This window comes from Bufo gargarizans, chromosome 6, assembly GCF_014858855.1.
Source record: "Bufo gargarizans isolate SCDJY-AF-19 chromosome 6, ASM1485885v1, whole genome shotgun sequence".
Taxonomy (NCBI): Eukaryota; Metazoa; Chordata; class Amphibia; order Anura; family Bufonidae; genus Bufo; species Bufo gargarizans.
In genome coordinates, this window is record NC_058085.1 from 205,976,384 (window position 1) to 205,998,606 (window position 22,223).

Genomic DNA, 22,223 nt, shown 5'->3' on the forward strand with positions numbered 1-22,223 from the left:
TACGATCGTCTAGTATAGACAAAGAGGGTGTCTTACAGGAGAAGGCCTGTATCTCCCCAATTCTTCTGGCGGTGATTATTGCCATTAAGAATACTGGTGAGGTAAGGAGGAGGAGGCCTTTTTGAATAGTTGCTCCTGCGTTGTTTCCTGTCCTGGGGGCGGGGACACCCTCCTGTCAGTGCCGTTGTGGAGGTGCTGGGGAAAATAAATATATATATATATATATATATATATATATATATCTTTCCCTGCTAGTTACACAGACACTCCCAAATCATCACAGGGAATAACAGAAAGCTGCATGGACATGGTCATGTGACCACAGCCTAGGTATGAGCAATACATTTATAAATTTATAAATACCCAGTCCCCATAGCTCTGGGTGCTTTAATTGTGTAAAAAAAAAGATTTGATACATATGCAAATTAACCTGAGATGTGTCAGAGCTTGAAAATATGACTCTTCGCAGGTCACACAAGTAAGATATGACTCTTATGTTAATTTGCATAAAAGGCGGGAAGTACAAAAATGCATAATACTTATTGAATTTGTCTGCAAATTAAAAAAAAAAAGTGTAATTTATATGTTTAGGGTAACACAATGAACATTTTTACAAACGCTCAGTGAGGGTAGCATAGTAGAGGTGACAGCTTCCCTTTAACAAATGATTATTTTAAGGCATGCTGATGCAAACTAGAAACCCCTTTTAAAGAGGGCACTCATAGGCCTTTCAAGCATTTTATATAAACCTGTTCTCCCAAGACTTCCGTACACCTAGTGCTTACAAAGTAAAATGGTATGAACTAAGCTCAGATACTCCGGAGAAAGCTTGTACAATATTAAAGCCCCAGGGGATGAGCTGCGTTCAAGAAATACAGAATAGCATTTCTAAAGGAACTGTATGATCTCAGATTTTAATAAATACATGGAGGGTCAGGCCTATTAGATGCCTCCTGTGAAGCGAGAAGTCAGACAGAAGTGATTTGTGCCTTGCTCCCATATTAGAAAGAGCACAGTTACTATTCTAAAGCAGTTTCTAAACACGACTTATTATGTGGGACATTAGAGAAGCTAATTAAAGATAATGTGATCTTAATGATGCAGAGCGATGATCAGCTGCTAATGCTGAAGGAGGCAGATCCATGAAAGTGGTGTGGCTTTTTCTCTGTGAGGAAAGGGCGTTCTAAACACAGACTGTGATTTCTACACCGATCTTCGTTTCTCCCTGCGATGCCGGAGGATTCACCTGATTAAGGACGAGGCGTGCACCTCATCACAAATGAGGCACACCTCTGGTATTCCATGTGCCTGGAGTGAGAACCACTCCAGCCCTTGACTGAAGTAGTTTTAACTTTGTTTTTACACCAGTTTCCAGCTGTAAAATTGAGTCCTGACATCCCGGCCCAGCACTGAAAATATGCCAAGTATATATATATACACACACTATATATATATATATATATATATATATATATATATATATATATACATACACACATATACACACACACACACACACACACATATATGTATCGTTTATATATATCCCAAAGAACGAGGCAGCACTCCAGATTAGCGTGAAAGGGTGAAGACCCCAGACTCTCCCAGCAACGTTTCGGCCTACTCAATGAGGCCTTTGTCAAGCTATACAACAGTGTAATAACAGGGTCTATATACCCAAAAACAAGTGCAATCAAATCACATGGTACAAAAAGTGCTCAGTCACGTGACATCACAATCATTACAATAAATCCATTTAGTCACAAAATTGCATAGAGAACTTTAATAGTTGTATAAAATCGTTGAATACAGTGCAAGACAGAAGTGTAATAAATGTACATACATCCTCTCCTATCCAAAATTAGATTCATGAGCCTGTATAGTTGTGTAAATATACAAAAGTGCTTGGTGCAAGTAATTAAAGGGTAAAAAAAAAAATCTATGACAAAAAGGATATAGCCGTATATAAAATAGCATTGCATACCATTGTGGTTCAGTGTAGTCACGTGTGTTTGGCGTCTCCATCCTGAAGTTCATGGATATGCCTGATATGACTTAATGTACAGTCGTGGCCAAAAGTTTTGAGAATGACACAAATATTAGTTTTCACAAGGTTTGCTGCTAAACTGCTTTTAGATCTTTGTTTCAGTTGTTTCTGTGATGTAGTGAAATATAATTACACGCACTTCATACGTTTCAAAGGCTTTTATTGACAATTACATGACATTTATGCAAAGAGTCAGTATTTGCAGTGTTGGCCCTTCTTTTTCAGGACCTCTGCAATTCGACTGGGCATGCTCTCAATCAACTTCTGGGCCAATTCCTGACTGATAGCAACCCATTCTTTCATAATCACTTCTTGGAGTTTGTCAGAATTAGTGGGTTTTTGTTTTTCCACCCGCCCCTTGAGGATTGACCACAAGTTCTCAATGGGATTAAGATCTGGGGAGTTTCCAGGCCATGGACCCAAAATGTCTACGTTTTGGATCCCGAGCCACTTAGTTATCACTTTTGCCTTATGGCACGGTGCCCCATTGTCACGGCTGAGGATGGGGAAAACCCTCAGCCGTGCGATGCCGGAAGATGTTAATGGGTACTCTGCCAGAACAACAGAATTAGGGAGCAGGTCACCTATTGCGTCCCTAATCTGACCCTGACTCCTAACCGTATGAGCCAACCCTGATGATAGGAGGGCTCATACACCGGAACCTAATAGTCCCTGCTAGCCCTCAGGGTGGCCCTGGACTAGGAGCTGGGTAGACAACCTGTTCCTCCTGGACGCGGAGAAACAGGAGTCTAAAGTGGCCAAGCTACATAGAGAAGGGAGACATGAACAACTTATGGCAATGGCAGGTAAATGTAACAAGTACAACACCTACCTGCCACAGACACAAAGCCTGGAACCCATGTGCAAGTGCTGCTGTCCACAACAACACAAATGGACACAGCACACACCAAACATCACACAGCAACCCAGGACCATAAGCTGCAAAGATTAAAGACCCCACAAACATCTTCATAACATCATGTAACATAAACCTATGACCACAAGGGTGGCCCCCACTGGCAGATGGTATATACGTAGGAGGATGACTCCAGCTTACAATGGCTGAAGTACCCCTCAAAGCTCTGCTCTAAAATAAGGCTAAATAACCCATGTAGCCACACCCACACACGGACATACCCAGTGTTCACACAAACAGAAGGGAGTTAACCCTTCCTACACCTGACAAAGGGAAAACAGCAACTTAAAGGGTAATACACACAACTCAACCCCGTGCACACCAGAACGGAAAGTGCACACATATAAAAACACACGTTGCAGGTGCAACTGCATGCACTTGACAGCAAGCTGCCTAGCCACAGCTCAGGCTGCTATACTGCCAATACATAATGTTGCCAGCGGCAACCACAGGTGAGGCAACATACTTCAGCCCTCACCTGTGATTGACAACCAGAACAAGACTGCAGGCAACTGCCTGCGGTTCAAGGAGTCTCGACCATAACCATGGTCGTGACATCCATCGTGCTGGAAAATGCATTGTTCTTCACCAAACTGTTGTTGGATTGTTGGAAGAAGTTGCTGTTGGAGGGTGTTTTGGTACCATTCTTTATTCAAGGCTGTGTTTTTGGGCAAAATTGTGAGTGAGCCCACTCCCTTGGATGAGAAGCAACCCCACACATGAATGGTCTCAGGATGCTTTACTGTTGGCATGACACAGGACTGATGGTAGCGCTCACCTTTTCTTCTCCGGACAAGCCTTTTTCCTGATGCCCCAAACAATCGGAAAGAGGCTTCATCGGAGAATATGACTTTGCCCCAGTCCTCAACAGTCCATTCACCATATTTTCTGCAGAAGATCAATCTGTCCCTGATGTTTTTTTTGGAGAGAAGTGGCTTCTTTGCGTCCCTTCTTGACACCAGGCCATCTTCCAAAAGTATTCGCCTCACTGTGCGTGCAGGTGCGCCCACACCTGCCTGCTGCCATTCCTGAGCAAGCTCTGCACTGGTGGCACTCCGATCCCGCAGCTGTATCCTCTTTAGGAGACGATCCTGGCGCTTGCTGGACTTACTTGGACGCCCTGAAGCCTTCTCAACAAGAATTGAACCTCTTTCCTTGAAGTTCTTGATGATCCTATAATTGTTGATTGAGGTGCAATGTTAGTAGCCACAATATCCTTGCCTGTGAAGCCATTTTTATGCAACGCAATGATGGCTGCACGTGTTTCTTTGCAGGTCACCATGGTTAACAAAGGAAGAACAATGATTTCAAGCATCACCCTCCTTTTAACAGGTCAAGTCTGCCATTTTAACCCAATCAGCCTGACATAATGATCTCCAGCCTTGTGCTCGTCAACATTCTCACCTGAGTTAACAAGAAGATTACTGAAATGATCTCAGCAGGTCCTTTAATGACAGCAATGAAATGCAGTGGAAAGTTTTTTTTTGGATTAAGTTAATTTTCATGGCAAAGAAGGACTATGCAATTCATCTGATCACTCTTCATAACATTCTGGAGTATATGCAAATTGCTATTATAAAAACTTAAGCAGCAACTTTTCCAATTTCCAATATTTATCTAATTCTCAAAACTTTTGGCCACGACTGTATATTTACACTCTGTGCTGCTATGGAGACTGGACATCCCCTCTATCGCTGGTTGGATGTAGCTGAGTCACATGGTCCGCCCCCTCCTCTCCTCACGATACGGGCGATACGCTCCATGTCACCACGCCACATACAGAGTGAGTGTGAGAACGTGGGCACCCAGTAGGAGCTGGGAGGACAGGACTGACTGTCAGACTCGGCGCATGCGCACAGCACGGATGGAGATGCCAAACACACATGGCTACACTGAACCACCAATGGTACGCAATGCTATTTTAATATATTAATGGGATACGGCTATATCCTTTTTGTCATAGATTGTTTTTCAACCATTTAATTGCACCAAGCACTTTTATATATTTACACAACACTATACAGGCTCTTGAATCTAATTTTGGATAAGAAGGGATGTATGTACATTTATTACACTTCTGTCTTGCACTGTATTCAACGATTTTATACAACTATTGAAGTTTTCTATGCAATTTTGTAACTAAATTGATTTATTGTAATGATTGTGATGTCACGTGACTGAGCGCTTTTTGTACCATGTGATTTGACTAATTTGTACCATGTGATTTGATTGCACTTGTTTTGGGGTATATATTCCCTGTTATTACACTGTTGTATAGCTGGGAGATTAAAGTCTGGGGTCTTCACCCTTTCACGCTAATCTGGAGTGCTGCCTCGTTCTTTGGGATATATACAGGTCCTTCTAAAAAAATTAGCATATTGTGATAAAGTTCATTATTTTCTGTAATGTACTGATAAACATTAGACTTTCATATATTTTAGATTCATTACACACCAACTGAAGTAGTTCAAGCCTTTTATTGTTTTAATATTGATGATTTTGGCATACAGCTCATGAAAACCCAAATTTCCTATCTAAAAAAATTAGCATATTTCATCCGACCAATAAAATAAAAGTGTTTTTAATACAAAAAAAGTCAACCTTCAAATAATTATGTTCAGTTATGCACTCAATACTTGGTCGGGAATCCTTTTGCAGAAATGACTGCTTCAATGCGGCGTGGCATGGAGGCAATCAGCCTGTGGCACTGCTGAGGTGTTATGGAGGCCCAAGATGCTTCGATAGCGGCCTTAAGCTCATCCAGAGTGTTGGGTCTTGCGTCTCTAAACTTTCTCTCCCCAATATCCCACAGATTCTCTATGGGGTTCAGGTCAGGAGAGTTGGCATGCCAATTGAGCCCAGTAATACCATGGTCAGTAAACCATTTACCAGTGGTTTTGGCACTGTGAGCAGGTGCCAGGTCGTGCTGAAAAATGAAATCTTCATCTCCATAAAGCTGTTCAGCAGATGGAAGCATGAAGTGCTCCAAAATCTCCTGATAGTTGCTGCATTGACCCTGCCCTTGATAAAACACAGTGGACCAACACCAGCAGCTGACATGGCACCCCAGACCATCACTGACTGTGGGTACTTGACACTGGACTTCAGGCATTTTGGCATTTCCCTCTTCCCAGTCTTCCTCCAGACTCTGGCACCTTGATTTCCGAATGACCTGCAACAGTCCAGTGCTGCTTCTCTGTAGCCCAGGTCAGGCGCTTCTGCCGCTGTTTCTGGGGAATGCGGCACCTGTAGCCCATTTCCTGCACACGCCTGTACACGGTGGCTCTGGATGCTTCTACTCCAGACTCAGTCCACTGCTTCCGCAGGTCCCCCCAACGTCTGGAATCGGTCCTTCTCCACAATCTTCCTCAGGGTCCGGTCACCTCTTCTCGTTGTGCAGAGTTTTCTGCCACACTTTTTCCTTCCCACAGACTTCCCACTGAGGTGCCTTGATACAGCACTCTGGGAACAGCCTATTCATTCAGAAATTTCTTTCTGTGTCTTACCCTCTTGCTTGAGGGTGTCAATGATGGCCTTCTGGACAGCAGTCAGGTCAGCAGTCTTACCCATGATTGCGGTTTTGAGTAATGAACCAGGCTGGGAGTTTTTAAAAACCTCAGGAATCTTTTGCAGGTGTTTAGAGTTAATTAGTTGATTCAGATGATTAGGTTAATAGCTCGTTTAGAGAACCTTTTCATGATATGCTAATTTTTTTAGATAGGAATTTTGGGTTTTCATGAGCTGTATGCCAAAATCATCAATATTAAAACAATAAAAGGCTTGAACTACTTCAGTTGGTGTGTAATGAATCTAAAATATATGAAAGTCTAATGTTTATCAGTACATTACAGAAAATAATGAACTTTATCACAATATGCTAATTTTTTTAGAAGGACCTGTATACAGTGGAGGAGAGGTCTGCCTTCCTGGAGGAATTGCACCCAGTACACACTATCTGACTGTGCTGCTGCGGTATTTGCAAGAGTATATATAGCACACTCTCTTGTTCAGGGGCAAATCAGGCCAGTGTGAACCAGCACCACGGTCCAATTCAATACAGCAAAAAAAAGCCAGCAGCACACCATGGAATATTCAAAGAAACACGTGCGGCTTAAATCACCCAGTGTCATGTAGCAGCGACGTTTCAACCGCTTGTTGCAGTCTTTCTCAAGCTAAGATATATATATATATATATATATATATATTAGTGCAACAAGATTTTTATATAACTTCTTTACTTAAATTAAGCATAATCAGAACAACCCTGCATGAACGGCACTTTAGAGCTCAGCAGAAAAATCTGCCTGCTGAAACCAAAGAGAAGAGCGAGGCAAAAGTGAGAGGCTAAATGGCAGTGCAGGTGATGCAGCTGGTTCCTGGTAACATAATGGAACAATTTAAACAATCAATTTGGAAACCACACTGGCCACACACCACCATGGTTTGCAAACACTTGTGAAGCCCCATAAACTGAACTGTGTAGTTCCGGCACTGGAGTCCGTTCAGAACAGCTGATCGGCTAAGGTGCAGAGTGTTGTACCCTGGCCAATCAGATATAGATGGCCTATCCCAAGGATAGGCTATCAATATAAAAATCCTTGAAAACAGTGGTACAGGGTGCCGTCAAAATTACTGTATTTTTAATCCTATAAGACGCACCTGCCCATAACAAGCAACTTCATTTTATAGGAGGAAAATAAGAAAAACTATATATTTTTCATCAGACCTTAGATTAGACCCCCAGGTTTCTCAGACCTCATATCAGACCCATTGTTGATCAGACCCTCAATCAGACCTCATATTTGCCCCTAATTAGAACCCCAGTGTTGATGAATCCCCAGTGATTCTCAGACCTCAGATCAAAAATCCCCTAACAGATTCCCAGTCATTCTCAGTTCCCAGATCAGGCCCCCAATCAGACCCCTGGTGACCCTCAGGCCCTAAAAACACAAAGAGAAAAAAAAAACTTACCTCTCCTGCTCCAGACAACAATGCCAAACAGGATATCATCTTCCTGCCATGCTATGACCTGAAGCCGAACAGCATGAAGTCACACAGTGTGCAGACGTCCTCACACTGTGCACAGGTCACAGCACATTATGCAGCGGCGGCAGTCAACGACCAGGGAGCGTTGAGTACTGAGCCAGCACAGGTAACATTGTATTAAACATTGCTGGGTTCTGCAGTACTAATGACCACTTCCATAATAGAAGCCATCATTAGTATTCACCACAAAAGACACAATGGGGGCTAGAGAAGTGAGTGTTATAGGGTGAAAATAACCTTTTATGCTGGAGATGTGGTAGGGACCAGGGAACCATCTTGCATATTTTCTGGGAATATCCTGTGCTAGCCAACTTTTGATTAAAGGTGTGGAGCATTATATCTAGGTTCACTACTTACATGCTACCCAAAGCATGTAAGCACCAGCATTCTTATTATATCTCAGTGAGATTCCTGTGTTTCCATATGGGCAGTCTTCTGTTGAGGCATCTGGATAACGTGTTGAGAGCTTGCATTCCATCTCTGTGGAGAGTACACATCCACTCATCTCTCTATGGTTCAGCAAGGTACAGTAGATCATGAGAACAGAGGACCTTCCTGCTTCACTCCAGGATACTTATGCTAAATTTCTCAAGTTGTGGCATTATTGGATTTGCTTTGAAATTGGCGGAATATCGGTCTCTCATCGCATTGATTGGAGGTTTTTTTTCCCTCAACTTCCTCGCAATCCCTAATCCCTTCTCCCCTTTCTTATCGTCTGTATTCCCTCCATTCCTAAATTTCCATATATATTAGGCAAAGGTTCTATCAGCTCTTCTGGCACAGAGCTCTTTGTTGGGCTCCCTGGGGGACCATACTATATGTATTCAGGACATTGTTTTATATTTTCAGATGCTGTGAGTTTTGGGACCTTTAAATGTTCTATGGTTACATTTTATAGCATCCTAGGCCGATGGATGACAATCGTGGTCTATGTATTCATTCTGCATATTAAATACGTAGACACATTTCCCATCTGGCCTTACTCAAAATCAATCACTTCTCCACCTGAACGAACCTACAGTTGCCGGGTCCAAAATTTTGGGCCAAACTCCCTGAACAATTTCTTACAATATACTTAATGCTATGATTTTTATACTCAAACCCAAATCCACCCACTTACCACTGCTACCACAGTCTGCACATGATATGAGCTCTTCTGGCTTTTTATCTCGATTGGATTCCTTGGTACCAAGGCAAAAACTACAGATGGGAATGGGATCAGCTCGAGGCTGTAAAGAAACAAAGTCATAGCAATATTGAAATATTTTATGTAGAATCAGACATTATAGTCATTTAGAAAAAGGTGTTATTTGCATAAAACAACTGAATTTCTGTGTACACAGCAATATTAATATTTAAATAATTTACACATATGATACATTGGAGGTTGCCCAGGTTATTAGATATACCCATCAATTGAATAGGTCATCAGGTCTGACAACCTGATCAGCTGTTCTCAGCAGCTGCTGGTGCTAGAAACAATACAGTGGACAGAGCATGAAGCAGAAGACTCCATTCACTGTGTAGGTACTGTGCTGGGTTCCTGCAAATCAGATCCCATACCCAATCACAGAGCTTCAAATATAGAAGCTCCATTAATAAAGATTTTATAATGAAAACAATTTCAAATGCATCGTAGAAAGAATAAATTAAGCCGTGAAATCCCATTAAGATCAAAGAGACACTAAAAACATGAGCATTTCATGAAACAAGAGTGGAAGAAGCTATATAGAATAACGTATTATAGGACATTTGGGTTCTCCTACTTGTTTTGAACCCATGCCTTGATTTAGCTTACTGATTGATAATACTGACCAAAATATACAACTGTCTAATGGACTTGCTCTCAGCTAACCGCCATATACACAGAATTCAACTTATAGTGAAACAAACTAATCCAATAAAAACAATGGTGCACGATAATTGTAAAAATTGTTTATTTCCACCGCATATGCTGGAGAGGATTCCGCATCCGGAAAAAAGTTTTATCCATTTTTCTATAAACCCATCTAGTGCTCGCCCCTCTGCCCTTTCAGGCAGACCGATAAAATTCTAATATTATTTCTGCAAAGTCTATTTTCTAGATCATCCGCTTTTTGCTTCCAGAGCTCCACTTTGGTGTCAAGATCAGATATGGATCTGGGAACAGTGGCGGTAGTGTCTTCAATGTGTGAGATACGCTCTTCAGTGTGCTGAACTCTATCTCGCAGGTTATGCAGATCTTGGCGCAGTAATCCCAGATCAATTTTGACTTCATCTAATTTCCCTGTGAGAGAAGTCTTGCATGCAGTGATAGCTTCCAGGACTTTAGCTGATACTTGCTTAAGAGTGAGCTCTTCATGTTCCACCTCAGGAGGTGCTGTAGTAGCTGGTACATCTGATGCTATACTTGCCCTTGTATACACAATCCTCTGCGGTAGAGGTGACCGCGATCCATCATATGGTAGCGAATTCACGCAGTTTTTTAGTGGCTCTTTTCATTTTTGCTGCCCTATTGTTATATCAGAATATTAGTCAATATGTGACAGGCGTATCTAAATCTAGTATTTAGGATGGCTCCCTTTGTTTTCTCTAATAATAATCCTGTTGGCACTGGCAAGAATACTGTTCTGATGTTATATGTGCCTCTGCAAGTGTACTTACAGCTTTATATGTAGCCAGGCAGTTTTCTGTTGGTATTCTTCAGGACTTCTTGCAGAAGCTTGTGATTGCACTGTAATGGGGAAAGTGTGCGCAGCGTGTCTCAGACACCTGAGCTTGCCCGCCTCCAAGTTCCTTCCTCTATCCCCTTTCTGTGGGGAAGGTGCCAAGATGGCTGTTTGGCAGAAAAACTGGTGGGCCTGCCGCAATGGTCGGGCTTTCTCCCTCTGATGTCATTGTCCTGTACTCCCTCTCTTAATCCTCTCCCCCTATGTCCCTCTGTGTCTGTCGCACCCAAACGCTCTATACGGCTGCCGCTCATGCTACGTACTTGTCTCCCCCTGACCTGTTCTGTCCCGATACTTGGTGCAGCTCCTGGAGCTCTCAGCAGGCTAATACCAATGCGCGTTGTTTACTTATTTTAGTAGGGCTCAGTCGGAGATCGTTAGAAGGTCTTTATGTGCCAGGATTTGTCCTAAGCTGTAGGGTTGGCCACAGAGCTCTCCTACACACATCCAGCCATTTTTGCTGCTGGCCGCGTCCCCGCAAAAATTGTTTATTAAGCAGAATATATTGTGTTATACAATATTAACTACCCCTTTGATATAAACACAATACAGCACATACACTGATGAGCAAAAGGGTAACAATGTTCTGAATTTTTGACTTTCAGGCTCCATATCTCACCATCCACTACAGCTTCGAACATGAGACTACCATCATTTTATAGACAATCATCTTGGCCATCTCATATATAAATTGGACTTGCGACTATTTGGCATATAATTAGTTATGCAGGATTCTTGTCATGTAACTGGATTGTTACTGTTTTGCTTCTAAAATTCTACATTTTAATTTTTATTATTTTGTTAGTATTTTGCAAATGCACCTTTGGTTTTCAACACTGCTTGAACCCTTCTGGGCATGCTCTCAATCAGATTCAAGCATGTCTCGACCGAAATGTTTTCACAGGTGTCGTCTACGCGTTTCCAATGTTGGTGCATACTGGTCGACTCACATAGGTATGAATACAGCTTTTTCTTCAATTCAACCTACAAGTATTCGATTGGGTTAAGGTCTGGAGACTGTGGGGGCTAATCGAGCACCTCTACGTCACGTTCATTGAACCATTTCTTTGCCAATCCCGACGCATGCTTCAGGTCGTTATCCTGCTGGAACACTATGTCGTCCTTTTCATACCCATAGTACTCAAGTGTACGAACTAACTAATCTTACGAATACCAACTTTGAGACCATCATATTCACATATAGTTCAGCTTTGAGACCACCATCGATCCTGGTCAAGTATCCAATGGCTTGACAGTTCCTTCAATTTCTCGATTTGTTAGCCCTGTTTTACCTTGTTTCTTCCAGACCCATTTGCACCCATCACAGCCTAGTCTATTGACTTTCATCTCATCGCTCCAAATCACCTGTTTCCAATCTTCACTGTTCGTACTTTTTTTTATCTCAAACTCGAGCCGATGCTTCTTATGATGATACTGAAGTCTATGCTTTTTTCCTTTTTTTTTTTTCCGTGCCACCATTCCAGACTGCCTGCATGGACGTCTGTGATCTCATTATTAAGAAGCATACGAGCCACCTCCACTGTCGTGTTTGTCGGGCCAGAACTGATAGAGCTTGTGATGAACCAACTTGTTGACTCAGATATTGTCCCTGGACGTCCAGCTCTTGGCTTTGGAATGAATGGACAGACTTCATTTTGTATTTTTCCAACTGTCATGGCACTTACATGATGAAGTTTGGCAATTTTCTTTGCCGAGATACCGCTATCGATGAGAAGAAAAAGATTGTTCCACCACCAGGAGCAAAACAGTAACAATGCAGTATTGCCATTACATGACAATAATCTGCATAACTAATCATATGCTAAATGGTTGAAAGTCCGATTTATGTATGAAGTAGCCAAGATGATGGTCTATAAAATGATGGCAGTCTCACATTGAAGCTGTAGTGGATGGTGAGATATGAAGCCTGAAAGTCAAAAGTTCAAAACATTGCTACCCTTTTACTAGTCAGTGGACATTACTAGTGATGCATTCGATCTTAAAGGGAACCTGTCATCAACTTTATGCTGACCATACTGAGGGCAGTATAAAATAGTGACAGAAAAGCTGATTTCAGCGGTGTGTTACACATCAGCTAAAAGTTAGTGGTCGCCGAGAACTAGCATCATAATCATTGCAGCACAGGCCTTGAAAAGAGTCAAATCTACCTGAGAAGAGTCATAATCTCCTGCAATCTCATAGAATGTGTCGGCAGATAAGAACCATTTGGCCCATCTAGTCTGCCCAATATACTGAATACTATGAATAGCCCCTGGCCCTATCTTATATGAAGGATGGCCTTATGCCTATCCCATGCATGCTTAAACTCCTTCACTGTATTTGCAGCTACCACTTCTGCAGGAAGGCTATTCCATGCATCCACTACTCTCTCAGTAAAGTAATACTTCCTGATATTACTTTTAAACCTTTGCCCCTCTAATTTAAAACTGTGTCCTCTTGTATCTACTGATGATTGGCAGTTTTCTCCTTGAGAGAAAGGGAGAAAACTAGGTAGAAGACTGTCAATCATCAGCAGGTGGGCACAGAGAGCAGGAGATTATGAATAACCGTGACTCCTCTCAGATTTGACTCATTTTAAGGGCTGCAATGATTATGAAGCTGGTTTTCAGCAACCACTTACTTTTAGCTGATGTGTGACACACTGCTGAAATCAGCATTTCTGTCACTACTTTATACTGCCCTCAGTCCTGTCAGCATAAAGTTCATGACAAGTTCCCTTTAAGGAAGAAACCATTTGGATTTTTAAATTGGATTCCAGAGTTCATAAAGGCCTGAACTTATGTCAAGAGAAGTATTGTGCCACAATTACATGAATACACACATCACAGGAAATGGTGAATAGGTTTACTGAAAGACCTTCACAGAAAAATTTTGGATACACAACTTAAAAACTTGATGTCCATCCCAAAGGGGAAAGTTCTTTATACACAGGAATGCAACAAACAGCAGGACTGCATTCCCTGGTGGATATTCACTGAATAAGGCCTCATGCACATTGCGGATCTGCAAAACACAGATACTTGCCGTGTGCGCTCTGTATTTTGCGGATATGAACGTCTGGCCTTATGACAGAAATGCCTATTCTTGTCCACAAAACAGACAATAGGACATCTTCTATTTTTTTGGGGGGAGGGCCGTAGAACTGACGTGCGGATACAGACAGCACACGGTGTGCTGTTCGCATCTTTGGCAGCCCTATTGAAATGAATGGGCCCGCATCTGATCTGCATTTTTTGAAAATATGGTCATGTGCATGAGACCTAAGTAGTATTAGCTATAAGAACTGGCATGCTTTGTTTCTACCAAGAATCATTAGTCAGACCACACATGGAGTACTGTATACAGTTCTGGGCTGCAGTGAACAAGGCAGACATAGCAGAGCTGGAGAGGGTCCAGAGGAGGACAACTAAAGTAATAACTGGAATGGGGCAACTACAGTACCCTGAAAGATTATCAAAATTAGGGTTATTCACTTTAGAAAAAAGACGACTGAGAGGAGATCTAATTAATATATATAAATATATCAGGGGTCAGTACAGAGATCTCTCCCATCATCTATTCATTCCCAGGACGGTGACTGTGACGAGGGGACATCCTCTGCGTCTGGAGGAAAGAAGGTTTGTACACAAACATAGAAGAGGATTCTTTACGGTAAGAGCAGTGAGACTATGGAACTCTCTGCCTGAGGAGGTGGTGGTGGTGAGTACAATAAAGGAATTCAAGAGGGGCCTGGATGTATTTCTGGAGCGTAATAATATTACAGGCTATAGCTACTAGAGAGAGATCGTTGATCCAGGGATTTATTCTGATTGCCTGATTGGAGTCGGGAAGGAATTTTTATTCCCCTAAAGTGAGGAAAGTTGGCTTCTACCTCACAGGGGTTTTTTGCCTTCCTCTGGATCAACTTGCAGGATGACAGGCCGAACTGGATGGACAAATGTCCTTTTTCGGCCTTATGTACTATGTTATGTACTATGTTACTTTTGAGTCACTAGTCTGGGCAATCTAGAGATCAGTATTCTGCAATTTCCAACCTTTAGGCCTCTTTCAGATGAGCGTGTCCAGCATGGAAAACATGCTCTGTGTCAGTATAATTCTGTAGAATCAAAATAGTTTAAACGTTGCTCTGTCATATTGTTAAAAATTTTCATTTGGGGGCACATGGCCAGAAGCCTAAGGCAGCAGATTCGTGAGCAAGGAGTTCCTAGCCCACAGGCCCTTTGGCACCATTAATCTGCACCACTCATTGTTCAATGAGAAAGATACTTCTGCAACAAGGTGTGGGTACAGGTACATCAACTATGGGGCAGATGGTTGCCAGGACTAAAGCATCAGACTTGTGAGCAAGGAGCTCCTAGCCAACAGGCCCTTTGGCACGATTAATCTGCACCACTCATTGTTCAATGAGAAAGAAACCTCCGCAACAAGGTGCGGGTACAGGCAAATCAAATCAGATGGTTGCCAGGACTCCTCAACCGATGCAGACACTATTGCCTGCTGGAGATAATATACAACACACCCATCCTACCGCTATGTGAGTGACTATATCAGGCACAGGCCCCTTGCCACAAGCTCCACCCCACCCCTTAAATCAGCTCATACAGAGACAAACTACTGTCTCTGGGGCCCACTATCCTGCATTCTGGGAGTTTTTCTAGGTGCTGGCCCACCTCGGCTTCGGGCTCTGCTGCCCCCAACAATCTTTCTTCTGACTGGTGTTCTAATGTGCAGCAACTCTCTAAAAAGTAAGACTTTCATACCCTTATTTTAAGTAAAGGAAGTCTGTAGGGCTAAGATACCAGTGATTTGACAGGAAGTCAACAGTACTCTTCAGCTTAAAGAGGATCAGGTTAGGGGCCAAATGTCTACCCAAGATATTGTCATTCGAGATCTACAACGCAATGTGGAGGGCTTGAATAACGGGGAAGGCAACACATCAATAGAATGGAAAAACATGGGAAGGAAAATGTAATTGAAACGCATAATCAAAAAACTCAAACTTGGTTATGGGGTGGCTGCAGAATCACTTTATTGCAATGGACCTCATAGAGCTCTTTGCCCAAAAACTGTGGGGGGCACTCCTAGAAAGATAATTTGCTATGTAAACCCCTTAGGGACCCATGACGTACCGGTACGGCATGGATCCCAAGTCCTTAAGGACCATGACCTACCGGTACATCATGGCGGAGGTTAATCGGAACGGGATGCCGGCTGAAATCATTCAGCCGGCATCCCGTAACAACGCAGGGGGGGGGGGGGTCATTTGACCCCCCGCATCGGTGATCGCAGAAAACCACAGGTCAATTCAGACCCGCGGTTTTCTGCGTTTCCGGTCCATTCGGGTCTCCGGTGACCCGATGAACCGGAAATGGACTGCGATCTGTGGCGTGATTACACTCCACCAATTGCAGTACGAAGATTTGAAGAGACGGTGCTGGTCCTGGTGCTGAACACCGCCGTCCAGAGTGCCGATTGGTGCACGGGAGAGAGGAGCGAGATTCAAACTTCCTGCACTCCTCTCTCCCCTCCTCTTCCTGTCCAGCACCCTCACCGTGCAGCACCGTTCAGCACCAGCTCCTGCGTCCCCCTAATCGTAAAAAAAGTTAGTTAGGAGAAAAAAAAAAATAATGAACTTTTACCCTAAACTTTACCAGCCCCCCCCCCATAAGATACGGCCGGTCATGGATCACTTTGGGGCCAAATTCATGGAGGCCTACGTACCTGGAAGGGAGGTCGCAGTTGATGAGTCTCTCGTTGCTATCAAGGGGAGACTCCGTTTCCGCCAATATATTCCCACAAAGCGGGCGAGGTATGGCACGAAGCTATACAAAATTTGTGAGAGTACCTCAGGGTACACTTACAAATTTTGTGTGTACGAGGGGTGAGATTCCCGTATTCAACCCCCAGAATGTCCCCCCACTCTGGGTGTTAGCGGGAAACTCGTGTGGGACCTTATGTACCCACTGCTGGATAACGGTTACCACTTGTACGTGGATGACTTTTATACCAGCATTCCCTTGTTCAGGTCCCTTGCCGCCAGATCCACGTTCGCTTGTGGGACCGTGCGGAAAAATCAATGCGGCCTCCCTGCCCACCCCCTCCAGGTACCTATCCCCAGGGGTGAGACCCGTGCAGTTACCAGTGGAAACCTGTTGCTGGTCAGGTATAAGGACAAGAGGGATGTCCTTATGCTGTCCACAATCCACGGTAACACCACCACCCCTGTCCGCGGCAACGGTCCTCAAGCCTGATTGTATCGTCGACTACAATTGGTATATGGGAGGAGTTGATCTCTCTGATCAAGTCCTAAAGCCATATAATGCCATGCACAAAACCCGGGCATGGTACAAAAAAGTTGCGGTCTACTTGGTACAGGTTGCCATGTACAACTCTTTTGTACTATCCCGAAGTGCTGGCAGCACAGGGACATTCCTCCAGTTCTATGAGGCAGTCCTCAAGGCCCTGATCTTTTCAGACCGGGAAAGAGCAGGCCGGAGTACCTCGGGAACTGGAGGCGCCCGGATCGTCCCTGGACAACACTTTCCAGTTGTGGTCCCCCATACTGGAAAGAAGGGACGAACCCAAAAAAGATGCAGAGTGTGTCACAAGAGGGGGATACGGAAGGACACAACCACTCAGTGTGACACGTGCCCCGATCATCCAGGCCTCTGCGTTATCGATTGCTTCAGGGAGTATCACACTTCCATGGAGTACTACATTTTTATAATCCCCAACAGTCCACTAGAGAACATAAAAAACTATGGTTCTCAGACTTTAGAGACACGTAAGCAATTTTTTTTCCCCAAAAAAATATAAGTTTTAGAGCAGGCATCCTCAAACTGCAGCCCTCCAGATGTTGTAAAACTATAACTCCCAGCATGCCCAGACAACCTACAGCCATCAGCAGGGCACGGTGGGAATTGTAGTTTTTAGGATGCCGCAGTTTTTAGGATGCCTGCTTAGTGTCTCCAAAGTCTGAGAGCCATACATATTGGGCATCGTCGCGTGCGTAAAAGTCGTCGTTATAGAAATAACTTTTGACCAAACTCCTCGGAATAAAAATATAAAATAAAAACGGTGCCAAAACAACAATTTTTGGGCAAAATTTCCATTTGAATCCTTTTTTCCGGTAATAAAGCAAGGGTTAACAGCCAAACAAAACGAAATATTTATTGCCCTGATTCTGTAGTTTGCAGAAACACCCCATATGTGGTCGTAAATGGCTATATAGCCGCACGGCAGGGCATAGAACCAAGGGAACTCCATACGGTTTCTGGAAGGCAGATTTTGATGGACTGTTTTTTTTTTTTTGACACCATGTCCCATTAGAAGCCCCCCTGATGTAGCCTAGACTAGAAACTCCAAAAAAAGTGACCCCCATCAAAGAAACTACACCCCTCAAGGTATTCAAAAGTTACTTTACAAACTAGGTTAACCCTTTAGGTGTTCCACAAAACTAAATTGCAAATGTAGAAACAATTTTAAAATTTAAATTTTTTGTTACCTTGCCTCCAGAAAGTGTAATATAGAGCAACCAAAAATCATATTCACCCCTAAAATAGTCCCAAAACAACAACCACCTTATCCTGTAGTTTCCTAGATGGGGTCACTTTTTCATGGAGTTTCTACTCTAGGGGTGCATCAGGGGGCTTGAAAGGGTGTAAATAAACCAGTCCAGCAAAATCTGCCTTCCAAAAACCATATGGCGTTCCCCTTCTTCTATGTCCTGCCGTTTAGCCAAATAGTAGTTTACAACCACATATGGGGTGTTTCTGAAAACTACAGAATCAGGGCAGTTAACCCTTGCTTTACTCCTGGAAAAAATTGATTATATTGGAAAATTTTACAAAAAATAGAAATTTCGAAATTGTTTCTCCATCTGCCATTAACTCTTGTGGAACACCTAAAGGGTTAACAAAGTTTGTAAACCCAGTTTTGAATACTTTGAGGGGTGTAGTTTCTAGAATGGGGTCATTTTGGGAGGTTTCTATTATCTAAGCCTCACAATATGACTTCAAACCTGAACTGGTCCATAAAAAGTGGGATTTTGAAGATTTCTGAAGAATTTCAAAATTTGCTATGTATTACAGAAGTAGAGGAACTGAAACTTTGAAATTTACACATTTTTCAAAATTTTTGGTAAATATTGTATTTTTTATGCAAAAAAATTAACTTTTTTGACCCAATTTTAGCAGTGTCATGAAGTACAATATGTGACGGAAAAAAAAATCTCAGAATGGCCTGGGTAAGTCAAAGCGTTTTAAAGTTATGAGCACTTAAAGTGACACTGGTCAGATTTGCAAAAAATGGCCAAGTCCTTAAAGGGATTCTGTCACCTCCCCTAAAGAGATCCCCTACAGATGGGGTTTCCTTTTCAGCCGACTGAGTGCAAAATAATAGAAAGTTATCTACATTGCATTGTATTACAGTAATGCGATTTTTGTTGTGCTAATGAGTTCATCTAGTCAAAATAACAGTGGCTAAACTGTAGTTACATCAACATTGTTTATACCATTGAGAACCTAGTGAACAGCCTCTTACACAGCTCCACAGACAAAATATAAAAACAGTTATGTATGTCAGAATATGGTCATGCAAAGAAATCAGGAACGGGTTAATAATATTTGTCAGAACATTGTGGCTAAGAAAAGAGATCCTTCACTTCACAAATTTATAAATTTTTTTAAAAAATGTTTTACAGCATAAAATCACTTTTGTATTAAAAAAAAATTTTGCATTGCCATGTGAGAATATCCATAACTTTTTTTATTTTTCACCAATGTAGCTGTGAGCTGTGTTAGGGCTTGTTTTTTGTGGGAGAGGCTGTAGTTTTATTGGTACACTTTTGGCATATATAACACTTTTTGATCACTTTTTATATATTTTGTTTGGGAGCTAAGGTGACAAAAACAGCAATTACGAAAAAAAAAATCGACGTCTTTCACCACACAGGATTAGTAATATGATATTTTTATAGATCGTGTTGTTATGGACACGGAAATGCCAAGTACGTGTAGTTTATGTTTTAATTTTTTTATCAATTATAAAACGGATGTGGGAAAAAAAAATTATTAACATTTTTACTTACATTTTTTACTTTTTAAAGAACAATTTAAAATTATTATTTTTTACCTCAAAATGAATAGAATGCAATAAGGATCATAGAGTATATGATATTTACATGCTAAGACACAGCTCTAGGACCCTCTGCATGTCTAGCCCTGTCAATAGAGATGGCCTTGCATTTCGCTCGGCAGTCATTTCGTGGCATACTTTGCTCGTTCGCTGTTCTCCAAACGGGCGAACATATGGCGATATTCACGCCCGCCATAGTATTTTACATTGTGAAGAACTTTGACCCATGACGCATCCATCAGGTGGTACAGGACAGCCAATTGAGACGTTTCAGCACATGGACATACCCCCTACTTTATAAATAGACCTGATCTGGGCACCATTTTACATTTAGTCTTTTGCCAGTGTAAAGAGAGTGTTGTGTGGAGCAGGGACAGACTGTTAGGGACACAAAACGCTAGCTAATAGGGCCATAAAAGTCCTTTTAAGGACTAGTATAGGTCTGCTATCGATAGGTGTGACATACTGAGGGGTGTAATATACTTATAACATAGAAAGTATATTACAGTGCAATTGTATTGTGCAGCAGTTGTGTGCGGTTCTGCTGCGATACTGCAGCCACACAGAGTGCCAAATGCTATTGGAACAAATAATTTCTACTGGTGTGATTTACCAGTTGCCCCCCCAAAAAAACAGATTGAGGCAGGGGTGTTATATACGAATAATATACTTTCTATATAGTGCAGCATTCGTTTGCGGTTTTGCTGCGTTACCGCATCTACACAGAGTGACAAACGCTATTGGAACCAATAATTTCTACTGGTGTGATTTACCAGTTCACCCCCCCGCACCCCACAAAAAAAATAAAACCTGATTAAGGCAGGGGTGTTCTATACCTTCTTCCACAAATACTGCTCTTCTATAGGGACTTTTGTCGCAGGGTCATTTTGAAATGACCAGCAGAGGAAGAGACAGGCCACCTGCCTGTCAGACATCTGATTTGTGACTGCCCGACGCGATGGAACTCCACTTTGTATATGCTTGATAGGCTGCTCCAGCAGAAACGTGCAGTTAATGACTACCTGTATGAATTCTGCGGCAGGACAGGTTCTAGGGAGCTTCTTTTTTTTTTTTTCACCACGCCAGTGGCTGCTCATGGGCGACACATGCAGACTTCTGCGGCCATTTCATGAGATCATCAAACTGGTTAATCGCAGCCAGGGCGCCAGTGACATTGTACCTTACGCCTTCTTTATGGAGCATGCATTTTGTCGTGTCATTGATCAAGCCATCGAGGAGCTGGAAGATGAGTAAGTCGCAATGCTGGATGAATTCCCAGGGGGGGGCTACTCCATCTGAGACAAGTCAACAACAGGAGTCGGAAGAAGAGTCAGAGGAGGATGGTGGCAGGTCGGAGAAGGAGCAAGAAGAGCATGCTTTAAACTTTTCTGGGATCCCTGGTGTTGTCCGTGGCTGGGGGTAGGAGAACAAGGACGACATCCTGGATGATCAGCAGGAGCCAGGCCACTCCACCACTTCCAGTTTACTGCAAATGGGAGCCTTCATGCTCCAGTGTTTGAAGAGGGACCCCCGTATAAAAAGCGTAAAGGGCAAGAACCAGTACATTGTCTTCCTACCTTTAAGTCTTCTGAAATAATGATCCCTAAATCCCTTTCCTCAGATACTGAGGTTAGGACTGTATCACTGATTTTATAGTCTGCTCTTGGGTTTTTACGCCCAAGGTGCATTATCTTACACTTAATAACATAAAATTTTAGTTGCCAGATTTTTTAAAAGGACTTAGTTTTCCTAAGTCCTTTTCCATTTGGTGTATCCCTCCAGGAACATCAACCCTGTTACAAATCTTTGTGTCATCAGCAAAAAGACACACCTTACCACCGAGGCCTTCTGCAATTTTGCTGATAAAGATATTAAACAATATGGGTCCCAGAACGGATCCCTGAGGTACCCTACTGATGCCGTACAGTGGCGTCCGTTCACCATACAGTTCCATGGTAGAAAAAAATATTACGTTAACGTATGCTTTTCGTTAGTAGACTCTGCAGGATACAAAAACGTGGAGTGCTGCACATTTGTATACATCAAACCGATAGGAAATAAAAAATTTCTAGGCTCTAGCAGGGCACATTTTTGAGAATTTACCTTTATGACGCATAAAAATGGCCCCTGAATAAAATTTGTGGGTATTTTTGCCAATGATCCCCCTCTGGTATATCACTGTCCATGTTGTGGGACTATTTGTGTACTTCTAGTAAGTGTTTGCTGGCTGCAAATATGAGCTGAAAGTTTTTCAGGTTTGCCAGCCATTAAAGTGAATGGGGCCCGCGGCGAACTTGTGGTTCGCGAACATTTGATCGTGTTTGCAAACCGTCCCAGCAGATATTCGTCC

General features: G+C 42.6%; 1 protein-coding gene across 2 annotated transcripts in view; it reads right to left on the reverse strand.

Annotated features, from left to right (window-relative positions):
- The window catches only part of KAT6B (lysine acetyltransferase 6B), a 258,661-nt gene that overhangs the window by 174,078 nt on the left and 62,360 nt on the right, over positions 1-22,223 (reverse strand). For both annotated transcript variants that reach the window (XM_044297450.1, XM_044297449.1), the window contains exon 2: positions 9,130-9,238. In XM_044297450.1, the coding sequence (XP_044153385.1) occupies positions 9,130-9,238 (109 nt within the window). The remainder of the gene's footprint in view (positions 1-9,129; positions 9,239-22,223) is intronic.